This window comes from Maniola hyperantus, chromosome 2 (genome assembly GCF_902806685.2).
Source record: "Maniola hyperantus chromosome 2, iAphHyp1.2, whole genome shotgun sequence".
Lineage (NCBI taxonomy): Eukaryota > Metazoa > Arthropoda > Insecta > Lepidoptera > Nymphalidae > Maniola > Maniola hyperantus.
This window is the reverse complement of record NC_048537.1, coordinates 9,926,031-9,938,653: the sequence shown is the minus strand read 5'-3', so window position 1 is coordinate 9,938,653 and position 12,623 is coordinate 9,926,031. Positions and strand designations below refer to the sequence as shown.

The 12,623-nt window shown below is 34.9% G+C and overlaps 2 protein-coding genes across 5 annotated transcripts in view; one reads left to right on the top strand and one right to left on the bottom strand.

The window, feature by feature from the left end:
- The window catches only part of pnut (septin 7-like protein pnut), a 59,050-nt gene extending 49,744 nt beyond the window's left edge, over window positions 1–9,306 (bottom strand). The window contains exon 1 of one of the 3 annotated variants that reach the window (XM_069506085.1): window positions 9,153–9,306. In XM_069506085.1, coding sequence (XP_069362186.1) covers window positions 9,153–9,173 — 21 coding nt within the window. In that variant the 5' untranslated portion in view covers window positions 9,174–9,306. Of the gene's footprint in view, window positions 1–2,683; window positions 3,371–9,152 lie in introns of those variants that run through there. The other 2 variants (XM_069506088.1, XM_034981993.2) reach the window with 2 other exon arrangements.
- Window positions 9,307–10,152: 846 nt separating this feature from the next.
- Window positions 10,153–12,525, top strand: LOC117994236 (regulator of microtubule dynamics protein 1-like). 2 transcript variants are annotated; one of them, XM_069506318.1, is made up of 4 exons: window positions 10,153–10,197; window positions 10,821–11,018; window positions 11,333–11,587; window positions 12,159–12,525. In XM_069506318.1, exons 1-4 carry the CDS (start codon window positions 10,168–10,170, stop codon window positions 12,507–12,509), a joined length of 834 nt encoding a protein of 277 aa, XP_069362419.1. In that variant the 5' UTR covers window positions 10,153–10,167; the 3' UTR covers window positions 12,510–12,525. The 2 variants fall into 2 exon arrangements, with proteins under 2 accessions (XP_069362419.1, XP_034838029.1); XM_034982138.2 differs by lacking the exon at window positions 10,153–10,197 and adding an exon at window positions 10,210–10,398.
- Window positions 12,526–12,623: the final 98 nt, after the last annotated feature.

Genomic DNA, 12,623 nt, shown 5'->3' with positions numbered 1-12,623 from the left:
GTCTCGTAGCATGCTCTATCTTGCTATGCTAATTAGGATTTCACAAAATTACAGTTTCTGTAAACAGTTTTAATAACCCAATCTTATTAGAAACTTAACTTTCGTGGGCTTGTTGTTGTTTTACTATCTAACTAGCTTATACTGGCGCCTTCGCGTGGACTACACAAATTTCAAACTCCTATTTTACCACCTTAGGGGTTTAATTTTCAAAAATCCTTTCTTAGCGGATGTCTACGTCATAATAGCTATTTGCATGCCAAATTTCAGCCCAATCCGTCCAGTAGTTTGAGCTGTGCGTTGATAGATCAGTCAGTCAGTTTGCTTTTTTACTTATACTCGTATACATATAGAGACTAACATAATTTTCCACATCGCGTTGTCACGTAAAAAGGATATCCAACAATTTATAAATGAATATGCGCTGATTGCTCATAACACAATAATTGTTTAGAAGGGGAGACCTACAGGAAAATTTAATTATTTCCGAGTTTCAGCCTATAGCTACATTTTTCTACTTTTAAGAGTCCAACGAGTAAAATACATTATTATTTAAACATGACTAATGACTGCCTGTTATTTATGACATAAGCTTACAAACGAGCAGCTGTCGCCCGCGATGTCATCCACGAGAAAATAGTTTTTCAATATCCATTTTCCTAAAAAACTTTACAGTAGCCTAAAACTAATATCCGTTGGTATATACTTATCTAGCCATGCAGTCGGTAGTTTAATTAATTTTAATAAGGTCGTGATAAAAATATTTCTTATCTAACAAATATTAATAACTGACTAAAGCTTTTGACAAATAAACATGAACTCTTCTGTTATGATAAAATTAGAGGTTAAATATTTACAAGCAGGTTAACAACAAATATGATATGCCCTTTACTGTTATAAAATAGTGTAGTGTAATCCTAATTAATATAGTAGGAGGTACCTATTTATATTTGCTCATATTACCATTTACGTCATATTGCATAAATATCTAAGAGGAAAATAAAGGATACAAACAAAATAATTATAATTTAAGGAGACCACACACTAGGATAGGTAAATAAGCAAACCATATGGTTTGCTTTTTTGTCCTCTTGCTTTAAACGAAGAATTGTTGTTTGCAAGCGAAAACTATATGTACTCTCCGTACCTAACCTAACCCATTCAGGTTACTTCGTGATTTATCACAAATAATTATGATGTATAATCCGTTGCAATACGAGTATAATGTTGTTTAGTCAAAAGGCACGTGCTATCCGCAAGCCGATGTATGTTTCTAAAACAAACCACAATAGGTACATGTACGGGTAACTTTACTAACGCTAACGTTACGAATAGGCACGGGGCTTTTAAAGATATTAAAACCTTGAAATATGGTACTATTGTAGTCCCGTAGGGCAGTGTGATTATCGGAAATTCCTCTATGTCATTGTTGAAAGTTAACTAAAATACCTACCTAACATTTGGACAAAATATTATTATTTTTCGTTTTCATAAAACTAACTTTAACATTTTTAAGTTATAATCCATACTAATATTATAAACGCGAAAGTGTATTTGTCTGTCTGCTAGCTTTTCACGGTCCAACAGTTTAAACGATTTTGATGAAATTTGGTACAGATCGTTAGCTTACATCTCGGGGAAGGACTTGGGATACTTTTTATCTCGGAAAATTAAAGTTCCCACGGGATTTTTAAAAAACCTAAATCCATGCGGACGAAGTCGCGGGCATCATCTAGTACTTAACTAACGCTAACGCTAAACTGTAGCTCAACATCCTTTAATAACGCAGATTATGAATGACAACGAAAAAAATATCCTTTCTATCTACCCCTTACAGCTTTAGACCGTAGTTTGTACTCATTAGGTGAGTTCAGAAAAAATATTATGATGTATTTTACTGGACTGTGGACACACCTAATGAGGTAGGTATTAGCTATTAGTAATCGGTATGAAGTAATGTTAAATACACACACACAATACGACCCATTTAGGGGCTGGTTGACTGATAAGTGATAAGATAAATAATAGTAGTTAATTATTATTTCACTTTAAAACTACAAGGGGCTTTAAAACCAATAATCTTCTAAATATATAAAAGGAAAAGGTGACTGACTGACTGACTGACTGACTGACTGACTGACTGACTGACTGACTGATCTATCAACGCACAGCTCAAACTACTGGACGGATCGGGCTGAAATTTGGCATGCAGATAGCTATTATGACGTAGGCATCCGCTAAGAAAGGATTTTTGAAAATTCAACCCTTAAGGGGGGGAAATAGGGGTTTGAAATTTGTGTAGTCCACGCGGACGAAGTCCCGAGCATAAGCTAGTGTTATAATATGTAGTATTAGAATAAGCCTCAGTTAAATTGAGGAGCTATCGAAGAAAACAGTGTAATTGCAAAACATAAAATTTTACAGGAGGAGCAAATAACTGAATGAAAGCTATTGAAACTTTACTATAAGTTTACTATAATTGTACTGTTATGATCGAAATCACGAACTTTGAACTCAATTTAACCCAGTTAGAGGCCGTTTTGCTTAAAAAGGAGTTCAGATTTGTATTCAATGGACCAGGAACGACTAAAGAAAAATATATTTCGATTAGAAGTGTAATCACACCATTTTTTTCGCCAGCAATTTATATTTATTTATTTATAATAATTAGAAACAAACTGCTTACCTGTTCCGTACTACCATTAAGGGGCTTATACCGGGATAAAACGGGCCTATTCCGAGACCTATTCAAAGGCGATTCTGATACTGAATTCATCTTGAATCACTTAGCACTAATCGCACTAAAACGTAAGTTTAGCTGCGGAATGCAAAAATAATTTACGTTGCCCATCCGCTAACTGCATGCGAAGGAAGCATACTGTCACGATTACAGCAGTGTACCACTAACAAACATGATACCACATTTTTCCGTCGACAAATCACATCCGGAGGAGAGTCGAATGAAGTCGGGTGAATCAACGCCAAAACACCACTTGGCTTAAGGCAACCACTGATAACAATTTAATGGTGTTTTTACCACAAACAACGAATCTATCTGACTCACTGACATTACAGACCGTACTTCAGTTCATACATATCGCGGTTCGTACGATCTTATTTTGCTCCTCAAATAGGTATTCAATACGAATAAAACATTCTGCACGTTTTGACGTATACTGCCCCTTTTACGAGAAGCAAAAATAGCAATGTTTCATTGGATGGGAATGAGTTCGGAAGCGAAAATACAACGTTACTTAGCGGTACACGCGACGTTTGACGACAAAGTTAAAAAAACATTTTTGAATTGTTTTAAAACTAGGTCCAGTATAAAGCAACGACCACTCCGCGATTACGATTTTGCGCACTGAAACAATAGCAGTTAGCACGTCGTGGATTACAAGCGCACTCGTCGTTACTATTGGTTTTGTAAGTACATTGTACGTGCATCATCGAACCTCAAACCAATGGTTGACCATTGGGACGGCAATATTTGTGTCACGGTGCCTGATGGTCTTGACGCTTGACGCACACACTCGGGGGCCAAATAGCGGTCGCAAATTCCTACTCGTAATTCAAACGAGGCATGCACAGTACGTGCAGTATGAACAAACGGTCCTGGTGACCTAATAATTCAGTTTTCGATATCACTTCATTGCATACATGAATGATATCCATGTATGTGTTATTATAACTACTTCTATCGATTTCTTTAGCCCCGATATTGTTAGTTACCCCACTTTTGTCGTCTTTTGTATTTTTGAGTACCTACTGAGTTCTGAGTAACTTTTTGTAATGACTTGAAATTCTACCTTCTCAAACAGTAGTTACAGTATTTATGTAATTTCTGAAAGGACAGCCCACAGCGGAACGCGGAACGCAGAACTCTGAACTGTAGAAATAGATCGACGCCTACCTCATTAGTCTCTACCTGGTTGAAGTTGAAACACTTACCGCTAAATTTGAAGATTGCGGACAGCACATGAAACAAGAATAATTAAAATATATTAGAATAACATTAGGTACCTATTTTATTAATTTCACGTGATATAGGTAACTAAAATGCTGTGAAACCTACCTAAGCATGGGAGGCAACAAGTGCCCACATTTTCGAGACTTTCGGAACTAATATATCGCAAATCGTATGACATTTATTGCACACAACATTCGTTGACATAGCAAAATAATAAAGTGGAGCTATGAGCGGGTAAGCACTCCGCACAAAAAGTCCACTCACGATTCTGTGAGTCAATAGACGTTGTACTGTGCTACTATTGTTTTTAAATTCAGATTGTTTTCAATGTTGGTTATGCGGTACAATCATGCAAATAAAACAAATGATGTGACCTCATAACACTCAATAATAATATCGATCAACTTTTTATACAAAGTTTAATATAATATAGCTCAGTAACTGATGATAGGCTGACATACATAAATGTAAAAGCCTGATAATAAAAGATCAAAAAAACCCGATGATAAAGACGATTTGTGGGACAAAATTGCAGGTGGATAATATTCCTATTTCACACCAGAACAATCATCATTGTAAAGATAAAAATCCACGGAGAAAAGCAGTTATTATAATATTTAAGAACAAAAATTCTAATCATATTAAGAAAAAATGAATGGAAAAAGATAGTAAAAATAAGTTTCTTACATGAAAGGAGAGGAGAGTCTACGGATTCCATTATTATAAGTAAAACTAAGTAAAGCCTTTTTTAACATAAAACATTTGATATAGCTTCGAAACAATTGCACTGATCTCAGCACGTCCAAACGTTTGAGTATCAATCAGTGAGCAAATAGTCCGTCGTCCTAATTACCGGTAAATATTGAATATACGACAATCGTGTGCAACAGAATTGGCCACATTGTCATCGCATCACTAGCTGTTTACGTGTACGAGATAAATACGGTTCGTGCGGAGACCAGCGGCATGCGCACAAGTTCGCGGGAACTAAACGCCGTTGAAGAGCGCCGGCCGTACCGCAATTCGCATGCAGTTGCACTTCAAGCTATTTCAATACGCGTAGAGAATTCGCAACATGGCAGATTCCACGTCAGGGGTAAGAGCGCCGGGCACTGATGTAATCTGCCTGAGGTCAGTTCTTGTGCGAACACAATAACGTTATTATAGTTATTGCCTGTTTTATTTACTATTACATTTATTCTTTAGATTTAGTTTAGCAGTCAAGGGCTAACATGTATCTGAGTAAAAAAAAAAAAAAAAAAGTTTAAACCTTGCAACTTTTTTCAATTAAAAGCCTACTCTATCCACAGGCCAGAAGGAGAGTGGGACAAGGACATTCTGCTTGAAAAACCTATCCGATCCAATCACTGTTTAGAGCTGCAGTTACAAAAGTTCAAGTCGTTACAAGAGGCACCAAAAGAAGAAGACTTTGCATTGGAATTTCATCCCTATGACAACACTACTCCAGGTTTAAACCCCTCAACCCAGATTTTGCAAGAATAACGTCGATACAACCGGAAAATCTATTAAATATAAATTGATACACTTATTACCTACGTTAAATAAACTGTTTAACTTAAATATAGGGCTATACTTAATTACTTGTAACTACAATCTTACACCTGATACCTACTGGCAATAATGATGCAGCCTATTTAGCGAAGATGGAAAGACACTAAGACTTTAAATACCAGACAAAGGTGTAGTTACTACTCATTTTAATGGTAAAAAAATCACATTTTACATGCATTTTACGATTGTACATATTTTAACATCAACATGAACATAAAAACCCCCACAATCATGTCAAAAAAACTAATTACAGCTGGATGATTACGGTAAAATGACATGATGCATAGAAAAAAATCCAGTATGTAATCAGGATATTAAATTTTTGTTCCTCATATTTAAATCGTCGTTAATACTAAAAGCCATCAAAAAGGGTAGAGAATCAACCATCTAAGTTTTTTATTTATTTTCAATATTGAGTAATCAACAGATTTAAATAATAAAATAAATAAAATCATTTGCTACGTAGTCCAATTAATCAATATTGGATGTTGGAAACCTTAAGCGTATGATAAATAAATAATAATAATTGATAGCACAAACGTAAATTGATGGACGTATTAATTTAATGCGGACTTCGATCCCACTCTTTATGGACAAGCTTATGCTCGCGACTTCGTCTGCGTGGACTACACATATTTCAATCGCCTATTTCACCCCCTTAGGGGTTGAATTTTCAAAAATCCTTTCTTAGCGGATGCCTACGTCATAATAGCTATCTGCATGCCAAATTTCAACCCGATCCGTCCAGTAGTTTGAGCTGTGCGTTGATAGATCAGTCAGTCAGTCAGTCACCTTTTCATTTTATATATTTAGATGAATGAGACTGTAAACATATTTTGCAAAATGCGAGTATGTAGGCAAGGCATCGATGATATTGATACACTAGTTGACCCACCCCGATTTTAAAAGAATCGTAACTGATAGATACCCTTGTAATTTCATCCACGTTTTAAATCTCCATTTTAAGATAAATAGTAAGTAGGTAAATACATTTTGTTTCATTCGCGCTTGCGTAAAAATACTTAGTTAGAACTTAGAAGCAGTTTGTGTCAAGTGTTAACGAAGGCTTACTGTTAGGTCCAACGCATACTCCCGGAATGGAGAGGAGCAGTCTTTTTGATAACAACCTAAACTCAACTGTACTTTGACATACGGTTGAAATTAATATAATTAAAACAAAACATGAAGGGGAATATTTTTTTGGAACTATTATTACGACAAAATAAATAAAGCTTTTAAAACTACGAAATAACAATGGGTTTTTATTTTGAATTTTCAAATTGTAGTATCAAAAAAATTATCGAAAGCGCATATCATACTCGCAACAAGTCATACTAATTATAGCTACAGATGTGCTATTAACATTAGCAATGTCAGTGAACCGACCTTGATGTTTTCACCCATCCCAAAATCGCCCAACCAAAAGAAGTTTTCTCTTCAAAAAAAACGCTGCGCTCTTATGCAGGTATGCGTTACGCCTAAGAATTGGTGTCGATTACGTGACAGGACGTCGTTGCGGTGTGTCATGACGGTCAGGTTCCGCAAGAGAGCCCCCGCCTTAGTTGTAGAGAACTACGCTACGCTCTATGAGAGCTAAACAATAAAACGTTATATAAACATAAAAGGAAGGATAGTCCAGTTGAAATTCTTGTTAAACTATAATAATAGAATTAGCAGGCACAAATCACTTTTGTTTTGTAAAAGTAACATTCTATGATTCTAGTCCACTTCTAGTCAATGCAATTAAAGCCAAAGCAAAACTAAGGGTCTAGACTAGTGTAGAGAGACAGACAACATTTAGACAACCTCCCTGGCTCAGTGGTAAGTGCTGTGGTCTTAGAAGTGGGAGGTCCCTGGTTCGATTCCTGGCAGGGGTTTGGAATTTTATGATTTCTAAATGTCTGGTCTGGTGGGAGGCTTCGGCCGTGGCTAGTTACCAACCTACCAGCAAAGCCATGCCGCCAAGCGATTCATTGTTCCGATACGATGTCGTGTAGGAACCAAAAGGGCATGCGTTTAATAAAAACTGCCAAACCCCTTCTAGGTTAGCCTGCTTCCATCTTAGACTGCATCATCACTCACCACCAGGTGAGATTGCAGTCAACGGCTAACTTGTATCTGAATTAAAAAAAACATCAAGCAGACTGCAAAATCGTAAGATACAACTGCATCGCAACACTGAGTGAATTTTGAGTGGATTTTGCAGTGATATGATAAGTCTATGGGATTTTAGGTAGACAAAATTAAAGCTGATTACACCTCATTTATCAAAATCAAATGAGTAGTTTAGGGTAAGGGAACCAATGAACAACAATTACTTTCAGAAACCCACCACAAATGTATTGTTTGTATTTTTTTGGGAATCAACACAAGTCCTTTAATTTTACATCAAACTCAATCCATCTAATAAATTTTTTTTCTTGGCACGTCTTTTCATCAGGCTTCATACATTATATTTTGCAATACTCAGGATTTCCAAGACAAAGCTAACAATGTAATACATATTATACTGTATTATATATTAATAGTTATTGGTTATAAATCCATTTTTAGTTTTTAGTTAGCTAATAGAACATTATTTAAATCTAAATATATAGATATAAAAAGATAAGTCTTGACTCACTCACTCTTGGAAAAAACATTGGGTTCGGACTGGGATTTGCCGAGTCAGTCAGTGATTCTAGGTTGAATGCACTAGAGCAGAAATTTTAATAACAAGCCGAAAAGGCATGAGGCAGTATTTTTCAAAATTTCAAGGGAGCAAAACTATGGACCAACTGCAATATTAATACAAAACCAGTCAAGTGTGAGATGGACTCGCACACAAAGGCTTCTGTGCCATCATACAAGATATACCTTACACTTATGTAGAACACTGCATAAGTAGTAAATTAACTTTTTTGTGAAACCATTTAAATTTTTTTTTGTGATGTAAGTTGTAACCACAAATTCGGATTTTTTTCCTTTAAATGTTCTATAAGTCCTACCTACATAACAAATTTCATGATTCTAAGACAACGGGAAGTACCCTCTAGGTTTACTTGACATACACGACGGACAAACAGATAGACAACAAAGTGATCCTATAAGGGTTACTTTTTTCTTTTGGGGAGGTATGGAACCCTAAAATTAATCATCAAGTACTACTAACATCAGTAACCCTGTTATACTTCACACAAACTTATTTTTTTCTCTACAAGCATGATTTTCCAGAAAGGCAGATGTAAGATTAGGATTTAAACAACTTTTTGCATACTGCATGCCTAGTATAGAATTATACGAAAGGAAAAAATCCTGCGAAAACAGCTAACGATTATACACCTCCTGAGAGATAAGTAATATACTAAGTATGTTGATTATTTTAACACACTCAGATTATTTATAATCGATTTTTTATGGAAACCTGGAAATTCTAACTGATAATAATTTATCATCGTCACGTAAATAACCTAGAAAGAAAATAGTTTTTCCTACTTGTACTTCGCTAAAAGCCAAAGATGTTTGGTAACGTAAAAAACAGCCTATTGGAACTCAAAAATGTTAAAATTGTTGGCGCGAAGATCAATAAGCGTACGGAAATTAACGCTGAATATGATTTAGATATAAATTTTACATTATTACCTGATCTCTGCATTATGATAACAATGTCTAAAAATTTGTTTAGATCAAAAACATGACTAAATCGTTAGTTTCAACGACACACGACACTCCACTACACAAAACTGTCAAATGCAATACCCGCCCTTGGACCAAAAATTGATTTTTTGAAATGGATATTGCCAACGAAAAAAATAGTAAATCCGTGTTTATAGGATAAGTACAGTGCGACAAGGCTCTTTTGGCGCGTGGCCAAAATCTGAACTAATTCCGCCTCGTCACGGTGTTCCCCACTTGAGCACGTCTGTCCGTAGCTTCAGTGGTGCTTCAGTGCGACAAGACAAGGGTCTCTTGCATAGTCTCTTGGCCTCAGAATAAGGACTGTTAGAAGTAGCAAGGAAGTAGCCCTATTGTGACACTTACTGTCAGAGCGAGATAGCTAAATACATTTAAGCTCTTGTTAGAACGTGACAAAATGATTATGTTTTGTCCTTATCACCGTGGCCACTTTTTTTTGTTTATCAAAATATATTTGTACGTGAGTATTTGACAAACAACGTGAAGTGTAGAAGGAATGACATTTCACAAATATGTATATTGTAAGTGTACCTTATTATTAAAATTAAATTAAATTAAAACAAACTTTGTAACCGCGTATGAGATAGCGATAGCACGACGTAACGATGAATAACACGACAATCATTACCACTGTTTTGTAGTCAATATTTGTATTGAACGTTTTTTATGTGAAAACAAGTAAATAACTAATGATAAATACAATTACGCCACGAATTCTCAAAGTTTGTTTTGCAACTAAAGTTGTATTCCTTGGTCTTGAAAAAAACCAGTTACACGATAAGGGACAAAAAAATAGGTTAGCTGCGTCTCTGTTTATCACATTAGTAACTTTATCTGTGCTATCTTTTTAGTGTGAATGAGAAAGCAAACGTTCCTGTATCTACCTTTATTACTCTATCTACGGTCTCATCTCAAGTTTGATAACTTTGACATTTCTGTGATTTTCACGTGCGATGTTTACCACAGAGTACATTGAATATAGGGTATGTTTACTTTGTGTTTACTTCCGGTGTTTACTTCACAGAGTACATGGATTGTGGTGTATATTATATAAATTAAATTAAATATATACCTACTTAGAACTAATGTAAAATATTATGAATATTCATAAAGTTCTTCTTACGGGACCATATTTATTAAGTTTGTATTATGTTGGAAAAGCATATAAAAGAATTGTATTCCAGGGAAGTATCATTTAAAATGGGATAGATTTAATAATAATTTCATTATACAATGTTGTATAAGTGTATTAGTGTAACAATAAGGCGTTGTTGGATTAGCAGGACTAGCCAGTTTAACAGTCTCCCGTAAAAGTATTTAAGAAATATCCTAAGCCTATTTAGGATTTTAAAAATTAGGTGTTCCTTGCCGATGGTAGAGCACGCAAATCAAGTACAATAGTCGAACAGCTTATAGCTGGCTTGTGTCCGGATTTAATCCTTAGTCTATGAGCTACATAAACTCACAAGTCACAAGTTTTATTTCTGGTCGGTGCAAGTTGCAACTTTAGATTACAATTTGGACTGCTTGTTTTGTGATCACTACAATGAAATATAATGAGTCATGTTTGATTCGCTTTCTAAAAAAGTAGCTGTATGTATTTCAGACACGACCATACAGGACAAAAAAAGGATTTCAACTTTGGAGAGCTGGGTTGATATTCTCGTGGCCCACAATAATCAAACATAATAATATAAATTCAGACAAGGGGCTCACTGTTGCACCCACAATATTAGACACGGCTGATGGAGTATTTGAAATGGGAAGATATGAAGAATGTTATAACATTCTTATCAATTGCAAGGTTTTTTTTAATATGAAAAGCATGTTTCAAATTGTGATATAAACGTTTGGTCTTATTGCAAAAACTTTAGATGTGCCTAAAACGAACATTCAATTCCTCTATCCTACACTGCACAAGTTTAATGTTAATTGAAACTGCACAAAAAGTTTTTGTAAAAAAAGACCATTAATGCATATGTTAAAAAAAATAGGTCAATTTTATCTATCAAGATTTCCACACATTTTTGTTAATAATATACAACTATCAATTTATAATTATAATATGTATTACTACTAGAGTTCTGTCATTTGGTAACAATCTACTTACTGTTTTAGAATCCAGAGGATATAGAAGTGAAATGGCGTCTCTGTCGTGTTTTGTACAATATGGCAAAAGATTCAAAATATGACGAACAATATAAAAGGGCCATAATATTTCAAGCCCATGAAATAATCACCCCTGAACTGGAAAGAAATTGGGACAATTTTGCAGTACACAAATGGTATGCTTTAACTTTAGATGCCAAAAGTTCAATTGGAGGTATAAAAGAGAAAATAAAAGAACTTGAAAATGTGAAGAAACACATGGATGTGAGTTTTTTACATAAATCTATACTGTCCATACTTAATACTATAAAATGCAAAAGTGTGTCTATCTGTCTGCTAGATTTTCACGGTCCATCCGTTTAACTAATTTTGACAAAATTTGGTACAGAGATAGCTTGCATCAGGAAAGAAGGCTATTTTTATCTCAGAAAATCGAAGAGTTCCCACAGGATTTTCATAAAATCTTAATCCACACCAGTGGCTGACATCATCTGTTTGGTACAGAGCTAGCTTTTATACTGAAAACAGATATAGGCTAGATAAGATAAATCAGAGTTCCATAAGATTTTTAAAAAATCTAAACCCATGTGGACCAAATCACATAACTTTGATTAGTTAAAATAAAAATAAAATTAGTGACATAAAAGTAAACACTTATCATGCCTGATGAAAAATGAAGGTAGGGGCTAAGATGAAATGTTTGCCTAAAAGATGCCTATAGTAATTTTGAAGATAGCCAAATTAGATGTAATGAAAGACCAGTAAACCAGTAGATGTAAACCAGTGAATTATCATTGTATTGAATTATTGATAAACTGAATCGTTTTTATTTCAGTTGGCAGTTACATTAAATCCAAATGATGCCAGTCTGTTGCATATACTAGGTGAATGGTGTTTCCAAGTAACAGAATTACCATGGCGTCAGCGTAAAACAGTTGAGACTTTATTTGCAAGCTTGCCATATTCCACTTATGAAGATGCGCTTGAATATTTTTTAAGAGCTGAGGCAGCACAACCCAGGTTCTACAGTGTTAATTTACTTAGAATCGGATGTTGTTATTTAAAGCTTGACAAAGGAGACCAAGCAAAGTATTATCTCAAACTTGCTGCAAGCTATCCTGCAAAATCAAATGATGATCATCGAGCTAATAAAGAAGCAGCTGAGCTATTAAAAAAAATAAAGTAATTGTATTTTGCTTCTACTTGTTTTATTTCTCTTTCATTCACACTTAAGCTGTTGTATTTTTGAGTGCCTAGTGCCTAGATCTGATACAAGATACCTAAAAGCTGTGGTAGCCTA